Source organism: Naegleria gruberi, assembly GCF_000004985.1.
Source record: "Naegleria gruberi genomic scaffold NAEGRscaffold_61, whole genome shotgun sequence".
Taxonomy (NCBI): domain Eukaryota; phylum Heterolobosea; class Eutetramitea; order Acrasida; family Naegleriidae; genus Naegleria; species Naegleria gruberi.
The window spans coordinates 1-21657 of record NW_003163266.1 but is presented as its reverse complement, the minus strand read 5'-3'; the positions used below and the strand labels follow the sequence as shown (position 1 = coordinate 21657).

Genomic DNA, 21657 nt, shown 5'->3' with positions numbered 1-21657 from the left:
TGCTGAAGATCGTGGAGAAATGAAAGCTATGGTTTATAATCACCCTGTTGATGAAGTTGACGTCATTGTAGTGACAGATGGTGGTAGAATTTTAGGTCTCGGAGATCTTGGTGCAAATGGTGATGGTATTCCAATTGGTAAACTTGCTTTGTACGTTGCTGCAGGTGGTATTAATCCAGGTAGAGTTCTTCCTGTTATGTTGGATGTTGGTACAAATAATGAAAAGTTGTTAAATGATCCATTGTATTTGGGTATTAAGAAAAAGAGATTGACTGGACAAGAATATTTTGATGTTGTTGATGAATTTATGGAAGCAATTACAACAAGATGGCCAAATGTTTTAATTCAATTCGAAGATTTTACAAGTGATAAGGCAGAAGTTGTTTTGAAGAAGTATAGAAACAAGTATCTTTCATTCAACGATGATATTCAAGGAACTGGTTCAGTTATTGGTAAGTTTTGAAAAATATTGAAAAATACTGAAATATTTCAAAGTTTCTGGTATTCTTAACAGTTTGAGAGCTATTGGACAAAAGTTTGAAGATATTAAGGATCAAAAGATTATGATTGTTGGTTCTGGTAGTGCAGGTTTGGGAGTTACTAATAGTTTGAAAGAAGCTATGGTTCGTGAAGGTTTAGATGACGAAGAAGCACGTAAAAACTTTTATATTGTAGATAAGGATGGTTTATTAACCTCTCGTAGAATTGAAGAAGGTGATGAAAAGGGAATTCATTTCACTTCATCACAAAGATACTATGCTGAAGTTAGAGATGATTTACCAGAAGGATTATCAATTCTTGAAACAATTAGAACTGTTAAACCTGATATTCTTCTTGGTCTTTCAGGTATTGGTGGACTTTTCACTGAAGATATTCTTAAAGAAATGAGTAATCAATGTAAGCAAAGAGGAAAGGAACCTATTATTTTCCCACTTTCAAATCCAACAAGCAAATCTGAAGCAAGTGCTGAACTTGTCTTTAAATGTACTGAAGGAAAGGGTGTATTTGCCAGTGGTTCACCATTTGATTTAGTAACTTTACCAAATGGACAAGTTATTAGACCTCCACAAGCAAATAACATGTTTATCTTCCCTGCTCTTGGTCTGATGAGTCAGATATCTGGATGTAACACAATTACTGATAATATGCTTTATGCTGCCTCTAAGGCTCTTGCTGCTACTGTTTCAGATGAAGCAATTTTAAGAAAGGAAGTTTATCCAAAAGTTGAAGATATCAGAGAGGTCAGTAAGAAAGTTGCTATTGGTGTTATCAGACAAGCATATGCTGAAGGAAATGCTCCAAAGTTGGCTAATAAGTCAAAGAGTTTCATTGACTCAAATATTGAAATGGACGAATATGTTGGATCTAGAATGTGGAATCCATCATATGTTCCAATTGTAGTTAGACAATAATTATTTATTCAACCATTGCTTCATCTTTTTCCTTTCCAACCAATTGTACAGTTATTGAAATAGGGTTATTTAAAGTAAAGTTTTTGATTTCTAATTTTTGGAATCTGTTTGCATGTTCAACTCTATCTTCCCACATTGTAACTTGTTTTAAATTTGGTAAAGAATTACAGAAAGAATATATCTGTCTAACTTTGAATCCAATAGTATTTGAGCTACCAAATTCATCTGGCTTGAAACATAAAACTTCAGGCATCAGCTTGTCAGTCAATCTATGTTTTAAAAATTCAGTTATTTCTCTTTTCATTACACTCTTTCTACCAGTCATCATAACTATTAAATCTGATTTCTTTTGTGATTTTTTAGCTTGAATATAGTGTGGATATGCTTCACCTTCTTTAACTAAATGTTCATCATTTTTATCTTTTACATATGTAAATGTTGAAACTGATTCCTTTCTTGACCACCAACTCATTCCATGAGGCCAAGATTTTCCTGTTACTTTTCTATATAATTCCATTCCTTCTTCAGGTAATAATGTTTCAAAAAGTGTACCATCAAAATCATAAATATGTAAATGTTCAATATATTCTAATTCACTAGTTGAAAATCTAATAAGATTCTCTTTTGGTTCATGATTACCAAGAGAAAGGAAATGTTCAATGTGTGACTCTTGCATTACTTGTTTAAATGCTGAATAACATTTTAATAATTTATCTTTATGAATTTTTGTTGGTTTATGATCAACCTTCCTCTTGTCCGATTTCATGATTGTCTTGATCTTGTTGCGTACTCTAGTTTCAGTATCCTCTTCCAAGTCTTTTTGTTGTCTAAATTGTTGTGATGTAGATGCCTGTCTCTTGTTTATCATTTTTTTAAAGTTAAATTCTATTAATAAATTGTTGTTAGCTGACGAATTACAAGTCAATTCTGAATTGGATAACAGGTAAAATAATTATTTGAAGTTCATTCTGGAAAATGGTTGTTTACAGAATTTTTGTTTATTGCTGTTAAGTCTTAGAAAACATTATTGGCAGCTGCTTCCTTGACTGATTCACATGCTTCATTTACAAGTTTCATTGTATTATACTTAACCATTGAATAATCAGATTCAGCACCCTTTTGAGTAATATAATCATTGAGAAGGAAATTGTTTTGTTCATACACTCTAATCTTTTGTTCTAAATCATTGAGAATAGTATATAAATCATTGGATTTAACTTTTCTATCCAAAGTAGTATTATATCTGCTGAGCAAGTGCATTTCCGTTTTCAGATTTTCTTTCAATAATTTCAATTGTTCTCTCTTCTCCACTAAATCAGATTTTTGCTTTTCGTATTGCCTCTTTAACAAATCAATATTACTGTATGTATCAAGAGAATTTTTCATGTCTCTCATCGATTCATCTAATCGTTTCATATCTTGAACAATCTTGACTTCCAAATTATTAACCTTATCCATTTCTTCCTTTCTTTGTTTCAAATCTTGTCTCAATCTTTCAAGTGTAGATAACGAAATATTTCTTTGGTCCTGTTTGAAAGCCAAATCGTCTTTCATTTCTTCAAGTTTTGTTTGAGTTGGCATATTTTCTTGATCTCCCATGTTATTACTAATGTGATCTAATAATTTTACAATGATTTCTTGATGGTCAGCTAATTCCTTCAATTCCTTATTCTTGTCAGTATCAAAGTTAGCCATATACTTAGTCAGTACTGTATCCTTATTCTTCAATTCAGAGTAACTCTTTGACTTATCTCCTCTATGTGAATCCAATTGATCAGAAAGTACCTTCATTTTTTCCTTTTCAGAAGTTACCAGATTTTTACATTGTTTGATTGCTTCTTGGAGACGAGCAGCATCTTGCTTATCATTTTTCATTTGGAGCATTAAATGGTTCTTTTCTTCGTCTGTAACAGTGCCACCACTAAGCTTATTTTGTACATCTTGTTTTCTCTTTTCTAGAGCTCTCTTTTCTTGCAGCTTTTCATAGTATTTTTGCTTTTGAGGATCATTCGATAATACAGCACCACCATCTCCTTGCAAGTAATCATTCAATTCTTGCATTTGATGTTCCATTTCTCTATAAACTTCTTCCAATTCTGCTTTTTCATCTTTAAGAGAGAAGTAAATATTCCTCTTTGAAAGATCCACATTTAATTTATCTTGAAGATCATCGTGATAGTCTTGTATCTTTTGTTCAATATCTCTAATCATTTCATCACTCGCATTTCTCTTTCTGAAAATTTCATTGTTTGTTTCTTTAAGTTTTTCATTCTCTGCTTTAAACTTTTCATATTGAGCCTTTAATTTTTCCAATGGCTCTCTATCTTGAGCATTGATAGCGTCGAATTGTTGAAGTTTTTCGACACTTGCATTCAAATCCCTAGCTCTACTTGTTAATTGAACAATTTCATCCTTTAAATCTGCTTCTTTTTTTACTAAAGCTTCAGATTGAACACGATCCTGTTGAAGTTTTCTTCCTTCATTCCTTAAACGTTCCAATTCTTCAGTCAATGATGAAATCTTTGCATGTAATTCTCCGAGAAAATATGATGATGATTGAACTTGTCTTTTTTGATTTGTTAAAGGGGCTTTCATACCAAACATTCCTTCTCTGGTAACTGGTCTATCCTCAACAGTAATATCAGTACTAAGGCCAATGCCAACACCTCCTGTTTGCATACCAGCTCTTGTTGCTGTTCCTGTTCCTCTCCTTGTACCTGTTCCTGGCACAGCTGTTGTGTTACCTGGATTGGCACCAGTAAAAAGACCTCTGCTCATTAATGGTCGACTCATTTTTTATGGTTGGTTTTTGTTGGCGCTCATACAACCTATTTTTGACTACAATTTTTGATGAGTAGTTAGAGGAGGTTAGATTTTTGGCGCACATTTTCATTTTGTTAATTTTATTATTACTTTCTTTTGGGTGAAGAATTTGGAATAAATATTGAAGGATGATGATTCGTTATGGTCAAGAGTGAGTCTAAATTATTGGTATGATTCAAAGTCTCTGTTCTCTTACTTTGTTGAGTGAATGTAAATCCTCTTTTAAGACTGGAATTGTATTGTTTTCTTGGTGATTTTGGTTGATCAACATACGTGTTTCCAATAATTGATAATAGGGAATCTAAATCTTCTGAACTGTTTGAATGTTTGTCCTTGTTTTTAAAAGATAAATTACTTGACATTGGTTTGGAAAGTCTACTAGGTTGATTTTGTTGATGGGATGGTGTGAATTGTGGTGGTTGAATTGATTGAGGATTTGGAAAAGTCAACTGCTTTGGTAAGGACATTAAATTGGGAAATGAATGAATTTGACAAGTTATTGGTGATGTGTTCCCAACACCTTCATTAGAATTAGCAAATGGCATAATATCTTTCTGCCTATCTGTTATTTCTTCCTCCTTGAGAATTTCATGATCAATTTTCTTTGAATTTCCAATTCTAACAACATAATATTTTCCTTTGTGTTGAATGTGCACATCCTTACTACGATAACAGTTATTACAAAATGGTACCACTGAGTTTCTGCATTTGTAACAAAAATGGCAAACAAATATTTTCTTCTTACTTTCTAATTGAGATTGACATTCAGCACAATTAAATGAAGTGACAGTATTTTCCTCCTTCTTTTTCATTTTCTTATTTTTTAAATCAAGTATTTGATTGTCAAGATCATTTTTCCAATCAAATCTGCAAAAAGGACAAGATCTATGTTTCTGATATGAATTTGCAAAGTATTCCCTTAAACAATTTGCATGAATATAATTACCACATGAATATCTACAACACACTAAACTGACATCAATGTCTTTTTCTGAAATTTCATCCATACAAATTGGACAACAATCACCTTCCTCAATTTGTCTTGGACCTCTTTTTTTCGAACTCTCTTCAGAACCAGATGAAGACTGTGTTTGATGATCCTTTGTAAATAAATGTTTCTTTTTTTCATAATAACACTTTTTTCCTTGAAGAATATTTTGAAGTTCATATTCATTGAATGCAACCTTCTTAAGAAGTGCCGAATCGGTTTCCAAGCCATAAATCTTCAATAAAACAAATAAAATATGAACACAATTTACGGAACGTTTCAATGAACAAGAACATTCATTCCTTTCTCCTATTGCAACTTTATATTTTGATCCTTTGTGTTTTATAAGAAAATTTGTTTTTCCGAGACTCTTAATAACATAGAATGGTGTTTCTCCTGGATTTTGAACTTGTTCAATATTGAGAGCTAATTTTTCTACGTCCTCCTTATCCACTTGCTGTTTGTACATCATTTTTTTATGAGTAGTTATTACTTTCAAATACTAGTAAATGATTTGGCGCCAAAAGAATCAAATAATTGGTTTATTCATTTACATTTCAGAGATTAAAAACTCGACTAAGATCACTATTTTGGTGCAAATAGAAATACAATGCCTCAATAATAAAAAGGTATTGAGCTATATATTGTCCATCTACAAAATCACGCATTTACATCCTTTGCTTGACTTTTCAGAATCAACATTATTCTTTGGTGGTTTATCTTCACTCTTTTGTCCATTGACAAACTTTTGAGGGAAGTTTTCAGTGGCAGAAACAACAGGTTGATCATCAACAATACTAGTGAGATCAATATGTGGTGGTATTGATTGTTTGTCTCTTCTTTGCCAATCGAATGGTTCATCATGTGAATAACCATCTCTGCTATATACTTGGAGAAGTAATGACTTCAAAAAATCATAATCAGGTTCATCAGCATATCCTAATTTTTGTAAATGTTCCATAAATAATTGATATTCATTTGGTAAATCTTTAACCAATTCTGCATTTGTGAACCGTTCTTTCAGTTCACCAATATGTTCTTTGTCTTTGATCTTTCTCCATGGAAGGGAACCTAAAGCAAATTCTACCAACACATAAAAAACAGACCACAAATCATCTCGTCTTCCCAATTCTTTAGAATGATGGGAATTTATAGATGCATAACGAGCTGTACCTCTAAATCCAGCATTTCTACGTGGTGGTCTAATTTCACCACTTGGTAATTTATATTTACGAGCTAGACCAAAATCGATGAGATAGGTTCTTCCTCTTTTAGGTTTCGATCTTCCCATTACAAAGTTAGATGGCTAAATAATGAAAAAATTATAATAAACAATAACAATAATATTAACATACCTTCACATCACGATGAATATAACCTAATTTGTGTACACCTTCTAAACTTTCAATCATTTGAATACCTAATCTCAATGTTGTACTCATTGAGAAAGCTCCACGAGGTGTTCGTTTACGTAAATCAGCTAAACTTTCTCCCAGTCTTTCCATGACAAGAAAATTGTAATCGTCTTGTCTTCCACTGTGAATGTATCTTACAACATATGGACAAGCTTGAACTTTCTTCAAAGCGATAACTTCTAATTTAAGTACGATCTTCTTGTTATCTAGTTTTTCTACTTTAATGGCAACATCCTCGCCACTATGAAGATCGACAGCAGCATAGGTTTCTCCGAATGCACCTTGACCTAACTTTCCTTGAATTTTCCATTTTGATTTAACGACCGTTGATACGTTCAACATTGGAGGTCTTGATTGTGGATTGTTGTTATTCATTTTGTTTTAGTGATGATCGTTTTTAAATAATAAATAATAGTTGTATGATGGTGGATAATTAGTTATTAAAAGCAATTAAATTTTGTATAATAAAAGCTTTGGAGATAGTTATTGTTTAGTTCGTTGAAGACTTGGTAATTGTTACTCTTGTTGATGATTTTGGGACAACAACTGTTTGCGTATTGCCAAAGACAATTTAGACTATTATCAATTCAACGTTCAACAATATTTGTTGGGTTGTTGGGTGGTGGTTTGTTGTTGACAAGTGGATGGCGGAGTTGTTCAGTGTGGTGTATTTTTTGTTGTTGTCGTTCCCAAGGCTTTTGATGGATTCGCACCGATGAAAAATATTCTGGTACGAACGTCTACTTTGGAACCAAACAAAGGAGAATGGGTGATTTTTTAGACTTGTTTGTGCACGTGTAAAGCATAACAATTAAATGTATCATTTAAAGTCTAATACTCATTACACTATTCATTTGAATTCATAATGAGACATTGATTTAATAGAGTGTAGACTAATTTCATCAAAGTTCATCTTCTCAAAATGTTGGAAGCAACAATAACATTTAATAGTACAATGATTTTTAATAGAAAGTATTTAGTCCAATTCCAAAAAGACAGCCTTTTGAGTCATACCCTTGATAGCATCGAGACCAACAGGCATTTCTGGTGGTTTAACAGTAATTACTTGTGGAATGTATACATTAGTAGCACTATCAAAAGTCCAATTCAATGGTGAAACAATTTGATTCAAAACATTCACATCATTGATACCTAAACATTTCATCAAATCATTAGTGTTAATATTAGCATAAGCCTTTGAAATGAGTAACAATGTTCTTTGACGTAATTGATCGACAAAATAATTGATAAGTTCCTTCAATTGTGGAGATGCAGGGCTCAATTGAGAAATTGCTTGGTAGGCTCCTTCATAGTTTCTATTCCATAATTGTTTGGCAACCTCCCATATTCCTTTAAGATCATCATCTTTTTTAGCATCATTTGGCATTCTCTTCCAAAGGAATCTACAATTATTCAAGTCATCATTGATAAGATAGCCCAAGAGGAAGGAACCATAGAAGAGAGTTGATGCTGATTGTTTTTGTCCGGCCAAAACTTCAACTTCATGTGATTCGCATTCATAAAGAAGTGTACCGAATTGTTTGGTGTTAATAATTTCTACAATACGTTTATCAGTCATTTTCTGTACAATTGTTGGAAAGTTTTAATGATGATCAATCACGTGTAATTTTTTTAAAGGGTTGATGATGATCAATATTTTTTTTAATAATAAATTTCCAATGTGGTTCTCTGCTGCAGGTTCCTACTGTTCCAATAATAGCTTGCTTTTGAACTTTTACAATAATGTGTGTTCTCATTAAATGTTTTTAAAGAGTGCAAATATTGTTATTAATGTTGGTCATTCACTTTGCAATAAGATATCTTCCTCCTATAAGGTGGAATTAGAAAATATTCATTACAAGTGTGTAAAATTAGTTTGGCGCCAATTTAATTACATTTTTTTAAATAAAAAATACAAAAAGATGAACACACCTGTTTTGTGTGATTTTAAATTACTGGACATTGTTAAGGAACAATCAAAGAGACCTTGTTTAATATATCAAGATGTAAAATTTGAAAAACCCACTCAAGTATGTTTGGTTCGGAATTGTTTTTATTGATGAATTAATAAGATTGGATTTATAATATTTCGAAATTTCTATTGTTCCCATGTAACAATTAAATACAAAGCACAAAATGGAACATTTATTACATTATTATCTAAATATCAATTAATGGAAAATCCAAATTATGAAAATGAATCACAGAATTATGTTAGAATTAATTGTTTAAAAGAGTTTAGTTCAGCCTACAAAAAAGATATGGTTTTTAATAACTTGAGATTTTACTATTATCAAACTTCTCCTAATTGGAAATCATTTCATCTTACCAACTATACTTTTTACAAACCACTTTTATTTCATCATTCAGATCACTCAGACCAATCAAACAACATTGAAGATCAACCAAAACTTGGAAGATTGAATGATGAAAGTGTGAAGACAATTGTTGGACTAGTTGTTAATGAAAAGTAGCCATTTAAATCATTTCATTCAATATAATAAGGAAATAAGTTTTGAGATTTAAATAGATTTAAAAAGATTCAATAGTAGTAACAAACGATGGTGAAATTTAAAGAAGCAGAGTGTGATGACGAGCATTATAGGTCATCAAATTTATTTTTAATATTAAAAAAATGAATCAACTGCTCAAACAAGCTACACAACTTGAAAATAAAATTGAACAAAAGTTAATCACTTACCAAAATTTAGCAACCAAGATAGAGGATGAATTATTCCAAGAACCAATAGTATCTAACAATATATCAACATCGGAACAGTTGTTTGAAGCAATAACGGAGGAAATTGACCATTTATTAAAAGAGGTATGATGATCATCATGATGTGATTATTAATTATTTTAATAGTTACGAGAAGTAAATGATAGGATGAAGGAATTTATTAAAGATGAAAATAATCATTCAATATTATCATCATCAATTGTGTATCAATATGAACAACATGAAACATTTTTTAATAGAATTAAACAAGAATTTAAATCGAGAAGACAAAGATTAGCAAATAAGAAAAATAGGAATGATTTATTGTATATTTCTGATGAAGAGGATGTGTATGTTTAATAGATTTTATTTATTATTTAAATAATTCGAATAGAAATAATGAAAATGATTCGTTGTTAGGATCATCACGTGAATCTGAAATTCAAAGATTAAGAGATACCAATATAAGAATGCAAAATTTAATTACACAAGGTCACACTTCCAAAGCAGCTCTAGAAGAACAAATGGAAATATTTAGAAATTTTGATAGAGTTCTTAATAATATGAAAGGTAAGTCAATTTTAATTTGACAAATTATTGTAATTATTTTTTTAGGAAGATTTCCTGTTATTGATGGACTTTTGAATAGAATTCAACAAAAGAATAGAAGGGATATGATTATTTTAGCTTTTGTAATTGCAACTTGCATCATTTTACTTTTATTAATGACAATTGCTCCATAAAATTATTATTTTACATTGGATTTTGTAATCTCAAAAGCATTTGCTTTCTTTGCAAAGGTTAATGAATTTACAATCTTTTCAATTTCAATCTTGTCTTTGGATTGAGTTGGAGGTTTAATATTCACAATCAAAGCAACTTGAGATAAATCATTCTTTAAAATCTTTGTCAGAACAGAGTCTCTATAATTAATGAATTTAGATCCTTGAGCAAGTCCCTTAATTACTTGGCTTAGCACTGAAAGTGATTTGTTAATATTGACAGTCTCTGAATTTCTCATCTTTTTCAAATCTCTAAAATCTGAAGTATCTTTTGTTTGATTTTGAATAAATTCATCACTTGATAACTTCTCACTTCCAGCCAAATCTATCACATTCAAAACATTGTAGTATTGATCATCTTGTTGATCAAAACAAACTTTGAATCTATAAATGCAATGACTTCTAGAACTTTTCTTGTTATATTCAGTTTCAGCACATTTTCTCTTATTCTGGGATTTAATAATTAATCTTTCTAAATCTTGAACTGAATCCACTCTTATAAATTCATCAACATCTTTGCTAATTAATAATTGAGTTTGTTCATTATAAATTTCAAAACAATTGAAATAAACACCTCTAACTATTCTACTCTTTTCAGGGCTAAACAACATATTCTGCACATAATTCATTACAGCATTAATAGTATATGTTTTACCACTACCAGTTGCACCATACGCAAGAACTGTCAATCTTTGTTGAGGTTCATCATAGACAACTCTGTCAATGAAATTACTTAATGAATCTGTAACTTCATCATTATCTGTATTATATCCAAATACTTTGTCAAAATGAAATTCATATTTTGACATTTTACTTCCCATTCCAGATACTGAATTCTTTAAGTACTTTCTTATAGTGATTCTTGTTTCGTCTGTTGCAACCACTGAATTACTTTCATCTTGAATTTGTCCTTCCAACATTTGACTTGATGACTCAAATGACAAATTTGCTTCTGAATGTGTTATTAAGGAACTTAGATTGGTTTGATTTTTCTGTACATTTTCTAATTCATCTTGTGTATAATTTCTAACTCGGCAGTACAATTTGATAAATTTTGAATTTTCAAATGAAATTACATTTCTTAGTGTTTTCCTAGTTGAAGTATCCGATTGATTTGAACCAGTTGACAAAGTTGAAGTATCCGATAATGTATCACATCTATCTAGAGTTAAATATTTTTGATGTTCTTTCAATAAATCATTAAACTTTTCTTCTTGTTCAAATAATCTTCTTTTCAATTCTTCAATTTCTCTATCTTTACTCTTGCAGCAACTACATAAACTATATTCAGGAGGTGAATCTAAAATACCAGACGACTCATTGTAATACTTTAAATCTTTAAGTGAGGAAAATATTGAGGATGAATTCTTAGATGCTTGTCCATTATGAATAGTTGAGCAATTACTATTATTGAGTTGAAGTGATTGTTGTTGAAATTGTGGATTAGAATTTTCCTTTTCTTCAATAATATTTGACAATTCCAAATCATCAAATATTCTTTGAGGAGAACCTGAAACATTTAATTTTTTAACCTTTAAACTCTTTCTCTTAGAATCGCTTGATAAGAATCCCTTATTCAATACAAGAGCATTAACTACATTTCTTGGAGTTGAATCAGTTATATATACATTTCTTTTGAGTGGTGTTTGGATATTACTCAATTCACTTAATGGAACATCACTCCAATCTGATTTTACTGAACATGGTCCAATAGATGAATAATCACTAAATATCATTCTCTTCTTATAGGCTGTACTTTGCTGAACAGGTGTTTGATAACAAGAAGAATCTATTGGAGAAGGCAAACCTAACATTAAACTATCATCTCCACTATTATTTCCATCAACAACAGTTCTACCTCCTGGAGGGGATATTTCTTGATTAGTTTGATGATTAATTGATGTCTTTTCAATGGGAGATGGAAAAACAAGCATTGTATTGGATTCATCAAGAATATTACTACAAATACTACTACTAGAGAATGAAGAATATAGTCCGGATCTACTAATATCATAACTAACATCACAATCATAATTTGTTGTTTTCCTCACTAAAAATTCATGAGTATCATTTGGAGAGTGATGAAGCATTTCATCTTGAATTAAGGCTGATGATGACGGAGAGTCTTGTAGACTCATTTTTTTTTAAAAGGCTTTTAACGTTTATGAATTTAAAAATGGCGCTTAAATAACAAAGGTAATTTACGATAAGTTACAAAGAATTCAAGTAGTTATAATTTCAACATCTTTCAACGAGAGATTTCATTTCTTGAATTATATTATTCATTGGTTTTTTGTATGGGTCTGTACTTTCTAATCTTTTTAATTTCAAATCTGTTTGAATTTTCTTGTAAAGACCAGGAAATAAGAATGAAAGAGATGATTTTCTATCACTTCTCTTACTTTGCTTTGTTAATCTCTCTTTCAATTTAGAATTAATATACATTCTAACTATTTCATCTTGTCCTTTTCGTTTAGCATTTTCATAAAGTTCATTCCTTATTTCTTCATTCATAATTAAACAATCATCAGTGTTCAGACATTTATCTCTATACACCATGTTATCATCATCACTAGTAGTATCAGTATTAATACTATCAGGTTGATCTTCATTAGTATCATACTCAATGTATGCATTAGTTTGAGTTTCATTGTTGTTTTCAGTTACTGATGAAGTTTGTTGAGGTGATGATTTTCTTGATTGAACCTTTTGTTCATTATAAATTGGTTGTTTGCTTGATGGAATATTGCGTGAATCCTTCTTCCTACTCACAGGTGCTATTCTTGTTGGTTCGTTTGGATAGAAATTCATTCGATTATTTTGAATTGTAATAAATGGTTCTGAAATTAATTTACATTCCTCATCAAGAGGTGAAATATTCTTTTCCTCAATATTTCTAAATATTTGAATATTTGGTTTTTTCTTAATTGGTGCATTTCTATTATTATTATTAACAATATTAGAATTAACTAATTGCTGATTTGTTTCGACATTTGTCTTGTTAGTTGATTCACAATTAGTAAAATCAAATTGTTTCTCTATTGTTTGTGAAGGTCTATTATCAATTCTATTCTCAAAATAAGTTTCAGTTTGTGAAAAGTGAGTTGCTTTCTTTAGTTTTTGTTTTCTTTTCGAGGATAAACTTAATCCATCATTCTTTAATAAAGTTTCAGATAATATTTCAGCAACTAAATCCAATTGTTCTTCATCATTTAAATTAACCTTGTCCATTCCTTTCATACTTTGTTTTAGCGCCTGTTCATATTCAATTTCTGTTAAGGCTTTGAAAATTTCATTTGTTGGTGTGATGAGAGGTTTCTTTTCTTCTTTTAATTTCATTTCATGTCCACAATGACTACATATACAATTATTTTCATGTTGTTGACAATTACTTGTTCCCATACCACCAATAGATGCCCTTCTCTTTGAATTGGAAGGTCTATGATTTGAAATTGTTTGAGAATCAGAATTTGATCTATTAAACACATTATGTCGAGGAGTTGTTGAAGATCCACTCACTGATGAAAACTTGGATGGTGATGATTGATTGGAAATAGTTCTTTTCACTGGTGCTGAAGGTTGTTGTGAAGATGGTGTTGTTTCTCTTAGCTGACGAGGACTCTTCCTATTATTATTACTAGTTGATAAAGATCTTGGTGTAAGTGATGATGAAGAAATAGATGCTCTCCTTCTACTACTACTATTATGAAATGATGATACAGATGAATTAGGGGATATTCCATTGTTGATATCTTGATAATTGAGTGCTGATGAAATGTTAGATGTATTATTGTTGAGGAGATTATCATTAATTCTCTGAAGTGTTTGTAGTGCAATGGCTCTATTGTCGTATTCAAATAAATTGAAGGGATCATAAGGTTCGGGTTTGTTATCATTGTTTTTCATTGAAGATTTCTTCCTTAATTTTGGCTTATTTGAAGATATTGGCGTGGGAATTGTTGAGGATGATGAGGGAGGTAGTGGTGGTGATGATGATTTAGGTTGTTTAATTTGTTGCTTTTCCGTTACATTTGTTGATGACATTTTTTCAAAATTGGCGCCTTTTTATTTGTGTAACAACTACAAATTTAATGACCTTCAAAAGCTTCTGGATATTTCTTAACAATATTTTCAGTCCATTCTCTTTGATGTTGTAAATGTTGAGGAACTTGATCGAAAACATCCAAAACTAATTCATCAAGATGTGGTTTTGGAGCATGTTCAACCTTTGCCAACAACGACAAGACAGTCTTTCTATTAGTATCACGTTCAGTCTTTTCCATTTCTTCATTCCACAATTGATTCTTTTCTAAATATTTACGGAAACGAATAATTGGATTTTGTTCATTTCTCCATTTAGATAATTCTTCATTAGATCTATAACGAGAAGCATCATCCGAAGTAGAATGGTGACCAGCACGATAAGTCATAAATTCAATAAGAACTGGTCCCTTTGATTCTATACTCAATTGACGAGCCTTCTTTGTTGCCAAGTATGAAGCAAATAAATCATTACCATCAACACGAATAGATGGAATACCATAACCAATACCTCTAGCAACAATACCATCACCATGATATTGATCACGAGTTGGAGTTGAAATTGCATAACCATTATTACGACAAATGAAAATTGTTTGACAATTCAAAGTTGATGCAAAATTCAAAGCAGCATGGAAATCACCTTCACTAGCAGCACCTTCACCAAAGTAACAAACACAAACATTTTCCTTTCCTTGAATTCTATAAACATAACCTGCACCTGCAGCTTGTGGAATTTGTGTGGCAAGTGGTGATGAAATTGTTTGGAAATTCAATTCCTTTGATCCGTAGTGAACTGGCATTTGTCTACCTTTTCCAAAATCTTCAATTGTTGAGAAGCATTGATTAAGGAAATTATCAAGAGTAAATCCACGATGCATTAAAACACCTGCTTCACGATATTGAGCAAAAATTGTATCATCACGTGAGAGTGCACTTGCTGATCCAATTTGAAGTGCTTCTTCACCATAATTAGTCATGTAAAAACTAACACGTCCTTGACGTTGAGCATTATATAAAATATCATCCATAGTTTCCAAACGAATCATGGTTTTGTACATGTTAACTAAATCTTCATTTGTGTACTGTTATTGAAAGAAGAGAAAATTGAAAATTGTACAATGATGATGATGTAATCGTATGTTGATGATAATGTTGATGACAATGTAGTGATGAATAGATAAAGATGAGAAGAATACATTGTATAAATTGCAATTTGTACCGAATATATAACAATATTATTCAAACAGGTATATAGTATTATATATTCGTATTAAGAAGTAACAACATTTAATTTGTTGTGGAAAAATGATGAAAATTAAAAAAGGCTTGGCTAATAAAAAACTTACATCAATTTCCTTGAAAGCCTTTTCATTGACAATTTCACCATCCTTGGACATGATGTTGAAAATTGGGAATGGTGTACCGTCTTCATTCATACTTGATCTGAATTTAAGATCATGAGTCAATGTAGCATTAACAGCACCAGGATATCCACATGGTTCACTAGTAGCAGTGAAAAATTTACTAGATGAAGAAAAGGCTCTCTTGGCAGATCCGCGAGCAATACTGTTGATGAGAATATTTGTTGTTTTTCCGAGTCTTTGCATTTTTTTTAAATTTTAAAAAAAGATTTTTTAAACGTATTTACATTATTACATTATTATTTAATATTCAAGACCAATTGTTGTTCAAGTTTAATCTCTTCTATTAATTGAGTTGCATGGTCAATAATAACAGTTCATTTTAGAAAATGGAAGAGAGTTTACAAAATTGAACCATTAAATATTTTATAAAATTAAAAAATAATAAATATTACAATATTGAAACTAAAGTTCATGTAAACCTAGTTGAAAGATAATTTATCATGTATTAATTTTGAAAAAAGGGTTACACACAATATCTTTCGCTGAGCGAATTCATGAGAGTTCTATTTAAACTCCAAAGTATCATCCAACATTCCAACAAAAAATTAGCCTCGACTTGTTCGCTGTTCTTCCATCATTCAAATAAATAACAACACAACAACAACTTGGTGATACACAAGGTTTGACTCAATTACTGATCAAACATTTTTCCTATACTATTAATTATATCAAATTAATTTTTGTACATATCCAAAATATTCTTCTTTACTCTCTAGAGAGAATATCATCACAATATTTTAATTTATTAGATCAAAACAGATCATCAATTATAACATTATCATCACTACTATTAAATAATAACTAAATAACACAAAATGGGTAAAATAGATATATTAAATGTAACAGCTTCTAGAAAGATTGGATTAATTGATTCTAATAGATCATTATCCGAATACTTTAAAGATGGAGCAAACTATTTAAAACAAGCAGGTCAATATAAGAGAATTAATGATTATGAAAATTGCTATATTTATTTACAAGCCTATGAATTATTGGTTTGTCATAGATTACCATCAGAACATGCACAATTTAATGATCCAAATTATGCTAAAGAGTATGAATATAATGCTCAGAAATTACCAACTGTTCAAGAAGAAAAGAGACAAATATTAGAAGAAATATTTAAGAAATATCCAGAAGAACGTTCTTCAGTGAATAATGTTGTTAATAGTGGTCAATTACCACCTCCTTCTTTTAAGAAAGTTCCACCTCCACTTCCACAATCACTTCTTCAACAACAACAAACTCAAAAATCTTCAACTCCACCTCCTTTCATTCCAAAACCACAATCATCACTTCCTCCACCTCCAGTTAATAATAATGTTGTTAACAATTATAATTATAATAATAGTAATACAGTAGTATCACAACAGCAACCACAACAACAATCAAGAAGTGGCAGTATTTTGAGTAGTTTTTCAAACTTGTCACTTGGTGGTAGCAGTAGCAATAGTGGTAACAACAGTCATAGCAGTAGTGGTAGTGGAAGAGCTCCACCACCATTACCAAAGAAAACCTATAAAGAAGATACCTCTGACTTGACAGAAAATGAAAAGAAGGTTTATAGTGGAGTTGGTAAAGTAGTTCATAATGACCAAGTTCAAGAAAAAGTGGGTCAAGGAGTTGCCAATTTTGCAAACAATGAAAAAGTTCAAGAAAGAGTTGGATCAGCAGTTTCTAATGCTTCAAATAATAGAGAATATCAAAAATCAGTTGGTAATATGATTTCAAAGAATACTGACAACAAACTTGTTTCAGGATTTGCTCAAAATGAACAAGTTCAACAAACAGTTGGTACAGCCATTTCTAAAACTGTTGGTAATAAGGAATTCCAACAAAAAGCAGGAACAGCAATTGCTAATGCAGCAACCAATAAGGAGGTTCAAAAAAAGGTTGCTTCTGGATTCATGACACTTGCTAAGGGAGCTGTTAAAGGTGGAAAAGCAGCCTCATCTCTGGCTGTTCAAGGAGGTAAAGCTTATTTAGAAAATCAAAAGAATCAACAAAATGATCATGATTCAGATGATGATATGTTACAATATCAACAATAAATATTTACATTCCAAAATTAAATTTATATGTTAGTGTAACCTTAGTTGAGTCATTATTTGGAGATGTTCAATGATGGTGTAAAATATTAAGGTATTATTATTACAAGTAATGTGTTTCATTGTATTTAAATAGACGAAACAAGTTGAATAAAAATTAATGAAAAGACCTCAGAGCAGTGGTGGAAGTACAAGGAGGCAAGCAATTCCCGCCCAATCAAGTACAACTACCAACAATACAACAACATCATCAAATATGAGAGGTAATAGAAGTACAACACCTCAACAACATCCACTTTTAATTTCATCATCATCATCAACATTAGGATCATCCTCCGATTTAAGTATCAAAGGAATTGGTAATAATAATGTAAATACAAAAGTAAATTCAAGTGAGGAAAGATTAAGATTGGAGGCTAAAAATCTAATAACTAAATGGACAACAAGAGAACAACAAGATAATCTTCAAATTAAAGATAATTTAATATTAAATACTAGTCTTAATATGAGTAGTAATAATTTATCATCATCATCAATTAAAAGAACAACATCATCAATTAGGAATGAAAATCCACTATTAAAAAGTACTAATCCAATAACAACAAAATCAATTATTGAATCAACACTATCGGATGATCAAGTATCTGCTAATCAATTATTAAATACACCATTAATGGATAAAATTAAAGATAAAAGACCATCTGAATTAACAAGATGGGAGAAATTAAGACTTTCAATGGAACGTAAAAAGAATGTTGTTGTTTTAAATGTTTTAGAACCAACTTTTGAAAGTAAAATTCAACTTGTAAAAAATGATTTAAACTCTTCCGATAATCAACAACATCAACTCAACCATGATGAATCAATGTGATTTATTTAATTTTGATAAATATGATATGAGTAATAATAATGATAATATTGTAAATGAAATAATTGGACCATCTTCATCTAAATTTACATCATCAATATTTTCAAATGATGAAAAGAAAGATTCATTATTTTCATATAAACCATTTAGTAGTGACAACAATGAATTCAATTGAAAAACCTAAATTTAATGATAACTCAATTGTACCTTCTTCAATTTTAAATACAAATTTAATTAATAATTCATTAGATCAACAAATGAACATTTTTAAAACTAAATTATTGGGAACTAATTATACAAATAATTCTAATAATTCAACAACACCTAATACTGTTGTAAATCCATCATCTAATAATAATAGTAAAATTAAAAAAGAACGTATTGTTGAAATACCATCTATCGGAACAAATCAACAACCATCAACATCAAATTATGTTACAACTCAAAAAGAATTATTTATTGCAGAAAATGAAAAGAGAAAAGCTGAAGAAGAAGTTTTAAAAATTAAAAAACAAATTGAAGAAGAAAAATCAAAATTAAAACAAGTTCAACAAATTAAAAAGGAAGAATTAAAATCAATTAAACAAAATCAGCAAATGTAAGTATTTGAATAATATTTAATAATAATTAAATAATTTTAAAAAGGAAAGAGGAAATGGAAAAATTAAAACAACAACAATTAAAAATATTAAAAGAACATGAAAAGGAAAGAAATGAAATGTTAAATAGAATGACAAGTGATTTAATTAATACAAATAATTTAACTTTAAAAAGTAAAATATTTAATATTTGGTTTAGAAAATGTCAAAAAAGATTTCAAATGATTTTAAAAGTTAAGGTAAATATTTAATTTAATATTTAATATTTAAATATTTAAATAGACATTATATGAATGGAAAATTAAAAAAAAATCATTTAAATCAATTTTACAAAATTGGAAATTAGCAAAAGAAAAACAAGAAGAAATTAAAATACAAAAAACAATTTTATTAGAAAAGAAAAGAATTCAAGCAGCAGATCAAATGCATAGAAGTAAAATATTATCACATTATTTCCTTAAATGGACATGTCAATATAAAATATCAAGAGATAGAAAAATTATTGAAAAACAACATTTAAGGAGAAAAGAAATGATGAATAATTTTATTGAAAAATTAACTTTAAATGAATCAAATAATTCTAATAATATTACTAATAATAGTAATAGCTCTACAAATAATACAAGTAATAATACTATTGGTGGTAATAGTAGTAATTATTTTAATAATACAACAAACACACCTCAGGAAATTATTAATACATCAAGAAGGAAAATTAAAAATAATAGTGGTGGAGGTCAAATAATTAATTCTAAAATTAATGATGAAAATAAGAAAAAGAGAAATATTTCAAATACTACAAATACTACAAATACTAGTAATAATAATTCAAATATTAATGAAAGTAATACAAGTAATGAAAAAGATTTAATTCCTTCCAATAATGAACAAGTAATAGAATTAAATAATGAAACTCATTCATCTATCAATAATATAATAATTAATAATAGTAATAGTAGTCTCTCTACTATAAGTAATCATAGTGATATTATTACACCAAATACTTCTTTAATTAATGATTCTAATCAGATATCTAATAATTCTACTAATATTAGTAATACAAATAGTAGTAATAATACTAATAATGAAAAATCAACAGCAACAGCAACAGCAACGAATATAATTAATTTAAAAAAACAACCAACAACAAATCAACAAACACCACAATTTCTTAAAGCAATGGAAGAAAGAGTTAATGAAAGAAAAGAACGTTGGAAACAATTACAAGATAAATATAAATTACAAGAAGAAGAAAAAGAAGTAAGTTGTTTTATTATTTAATTTAATTTAAAACAAAATTAGAAATTAAAATTGGAAGAAGAAAAGAAAAAACAAGAAGAAGAACAAGAAAGGAAAAAACAAATAATTGAAGAAAAAAGAAAAGAAAAAGAATTATTAAAATTAAAACAATTGGAAAAGGAAAAATTAATTCAAGAAATGAATATGAAAAAAATTAAAGCAGATAATTTTTATTTAAATTTATTAAAAAGGAAAATATTTAATCCATTATTAAATTTAATTAAAGAAAAGAAAGAAAAAGAATTAAATTCAATTAATATTTATGAAAAGAAATTAAAAATTAAAATATTTATTGGATTAAAATTAAATATTAATGATCAAGTTGAATTACGTAAAAAATTAAAATTAGAAAAAATTAACAAATTAATTTTAATTAAAGAAAGAAAATATTTATCAAAATCCATAAAAGGATTAAAATTAAATTTAAAAGAACATTTAAATAATTATGAAGAATCAATTGAATTTGAAAGAAATTTAAAAATTAAAAAATATTTTAATGAATGGATTAAAAAATTTAGATTTTCAAAAGAAGAACGTTTAATTAAAAAATTTGAAAATAAGAAAAAATCAGATGAATTTTATTTAAATTATTTAAAAAGATTTTATTTTAAAAAATTAAAATTAAATAAGGATTTAAATATAATTGAAAGAGAAAAACAAGAACATGGACAAAAATTAAAAGAAAAAGTTAAAAATTGGTTGGTTGATTTTAGAATTAAACAAGATATTGATTGGAATGATGATTAGATGATTAAGATTAGAAGATTAAGATTAGAAGATGATTTAGATGAATTGATGACAATTATAATTTCAGATATTTAAATTGATAATTCAATGTTGGAATTTCCAATGATAACCTTTTGAAGACTACTTCCATAAACCAAAAATGATAACAACTCACTTGTTAATAAGTTAATAAAAAAATGTCAGCTGTGGTAATAATAGAGAATAAATATTGAAATATTTGGATATTCATTGTTGGAATTGTTAGTATTATTAACATATCTAATTGGATCAACTGATACAGAGTATCAAGCATTTAAATTATCAAATAGTTCTGGTGTGTTTGCATATTCTTTGATTGTGGTGGATGTAGAATGTTGGTGGTGGATGTTCAAATATTTTGTTGTGTTGAAGAGAATTGGAAAATACAGAATGTCAAAATGATAATGGAATCACTTATGAAAATAAGGATGAGAATCTAATAGATACTAATAGAAGTTTATCTAAAATTCA

At 29.1% G+C, this 21657-nt stretch overlaps 11 protein-coding genes across 11 annotated transcripts in view; 6 read left to right on the top strand and 5 right to left on the bottom strand.

The window, feature by feature from the left end:
* Positions 1–1507, top strand: part of NAEGRDRAFT_81494 (uncharacterized protein) — a 2033-nt gene extending 526 nt beyond the window's left edge. Inside the window, exons 3-4 of the mRNA XM_002671419.1 lie at positions 72–452; positions 496–1507. Coding sequence (XP_002671465.1) covers positions 72–452; positions 496–1412 — 1298 coding nt within the window. The 3' untranslated portion in view covers positions 1413–1507. The remainder of the gene's footprint in view (positions 1–71; positions 453–495) is intronic.
* A 1455-nt stretch (positions 1508–2962) lies between these two features.
* On the bottom strand, positions 2963–7305 carry NAEGRDRAFT_83286 (uncharacterized protein; the record flags this gene model as incomplete). Its single annotated transcript, XM_002671347.1, has 3 exons — positions 6579–7305; positions 6022–6529; positions 2963–3018 (listed from the first exon to the last, which is right to left on the bottom strand). The coding sequence occupies exons 1-3, from the start codon at positions 7011–7013 to the stop codon at positions 2963–2965; spliced, it is 999 nt and encodes a 332-aa protein (XP_002671393.1). The 5' UTR covers positions 7014–7305.
* A 276-nt stretch (positions 7306–7581) lies between these two features.
* Positions 7582–8270, bottom strand: NAEGRDRAFT_81492 (uncharacterized protein). Its single transcript, XM_002671346.1, has one exon. It carries the CDS (start codon positions 8215–8217, stop codon positions 7615–7617), a length of 603 nt encoding a protein of 200 aa, XP_002671392.1. The 5' UTR covers positions 8218–8270; the 3' UTR covers positions 7582–7614.
* Positions 8271–9273: 1003 nt separating this feature from the next.
* Positions 9274–9947, top strand: NAEGRDRAFT_73430 (uncharacterized protein; the record flags this gene model as incomplete). The annotated part of the gene is made up of 3 exons (XM_002671418.1): positions 9274–9462; positions 9505–9707; positions 9752–9947. The coding sequence occupies 3 exons, from the start codon at positions 9274–9276 to the stop codon at positions 9945–9947; spliced, it is 588 nt and encodes a 195-aa protein (XP_002671464.1).
* Positions 9948–10105: 158 nt separating this feature from the next.
* Positions 10106–12277, bottom strand: NAEGRDRAFT_73429 (kinesin-14; the record flags this gene model as incomplete). Its single annotated transcript, XM_002671345.1, has 1 exon — positions 10106–12277. The coding sequence occupies one exon, from the start codon at positions 12275–12277 to the stop codon at positions 10106–10108; it is 2172 nt and encodes a 723-aa protein (XP_002671391.1).
* A 100-nt stretch (positions 12278–12377) lies between these two features.
* Positions 12378–14045, bottom strand: NAEGRDRAFT_73428 (uncharacterized protein; the record flags this gene model as incomplete). Its single annotated transcript, XM_002671344.1, has 1 exon — positions 12378–14045. The coding sequence occupies one exon, from the start codon at positions 14043–14045 to the stop codon at positions 12378–12380; it is 1668 nt and encodes a 555-aa protein (XP_002671390.1).
* A 182-nt stretch (positions 14046–14227) lies between these two features.
* Positions 14228–15790, bottom strand: NAEGRDRAFT_73427 (uncharacterized protein; the record flags this gene model as incomplete). The annotated part of the gene is made up of 2 exons (XM_002671343.1): positions 14228–15265; positions 15530–15790. 2 exons carry the CDS (start codon positions 15788–15790, stop codon positions 14228–14230), a joined length of 1299 nt encoding a protein of 432 aa, XP_002671389.1.
* A 632-nt stretch (positions 15791–16422) lies between these two features.
* Positions 16423–17658, top strand: NAEGRDRAFT_52842 (uncharacterized protein; the record flags this gene model as incomplete). The annotated part of the gene is made up of 1 exon (XM_002671417.1): positions 16423–17658. One exon carries the CDS (start codon positions 16423–16425, stop codon positions 17656–17658), a length of 1236 nt encoding a protein of 411 aa, XP_002671463.1.
* A 157-nt stretch (positions 17659–17815) lies between these two features.
* On the top strand, positions 17816–18526 carry NAEGRDRAFT_73425 (uncharacterized protein; the record flags this gene model as incomplete). Its single annotated transcript, XM_002671416.1, has 1 exon — positions 17816–18526. The coding sequence occupies one exon, from the start codon at positions 17816–17818 to the stop codon at positions 18524–18526; it is 711 nt and encodes a 236-aa protein (XP_002671462.1).
* Positions 18527–18780: 254 nt separating this feature from the next.
* On the top strand, positions 18781–19125 carry NAEGRDRAFT_73424 (uncharacterized protein; the record flags this gene model as incomplete). The annotated part of the gene is made up of 1 exon (XM_002671415.1): positions 18781–19125. One exon carries the CDS (start codon positions 18781–18783, stop codon positions 19123–19125), a length of 345 nt encoding a protein of 114 aa, XP_002671461.1.
* Positions 19126–19653: 528 nt separating this feature from the next.
* On the top strand, positions 19654–20403 carry NAEGRDRAFT_73423 (uncharacterized protein; the record flags this gene model as incomplete). The annotated part of the gene is made up of 1 exon (XM_002671414.1): positions 19654–20403. One exon carries the CDS (start codon positions 19654–19656, stop codon positions 20401–20403), a length of 750 nt encoding a protein of 249 aa, XP_002671460.1.
* Between the last annotated feature and the right edge of the window lie 1254 nt (positions 20404–21657).

Bases quoted from the DNA above. Each gene is read 5' to 3' on its own strand.
- NAEGRDRAFT_81492 (XM_002671346.1), bottom strand. From the start codon at position 8,217: ATGACTGATAAACGTATTGTAGAAATTATTAACACCAAACAATTCGGT.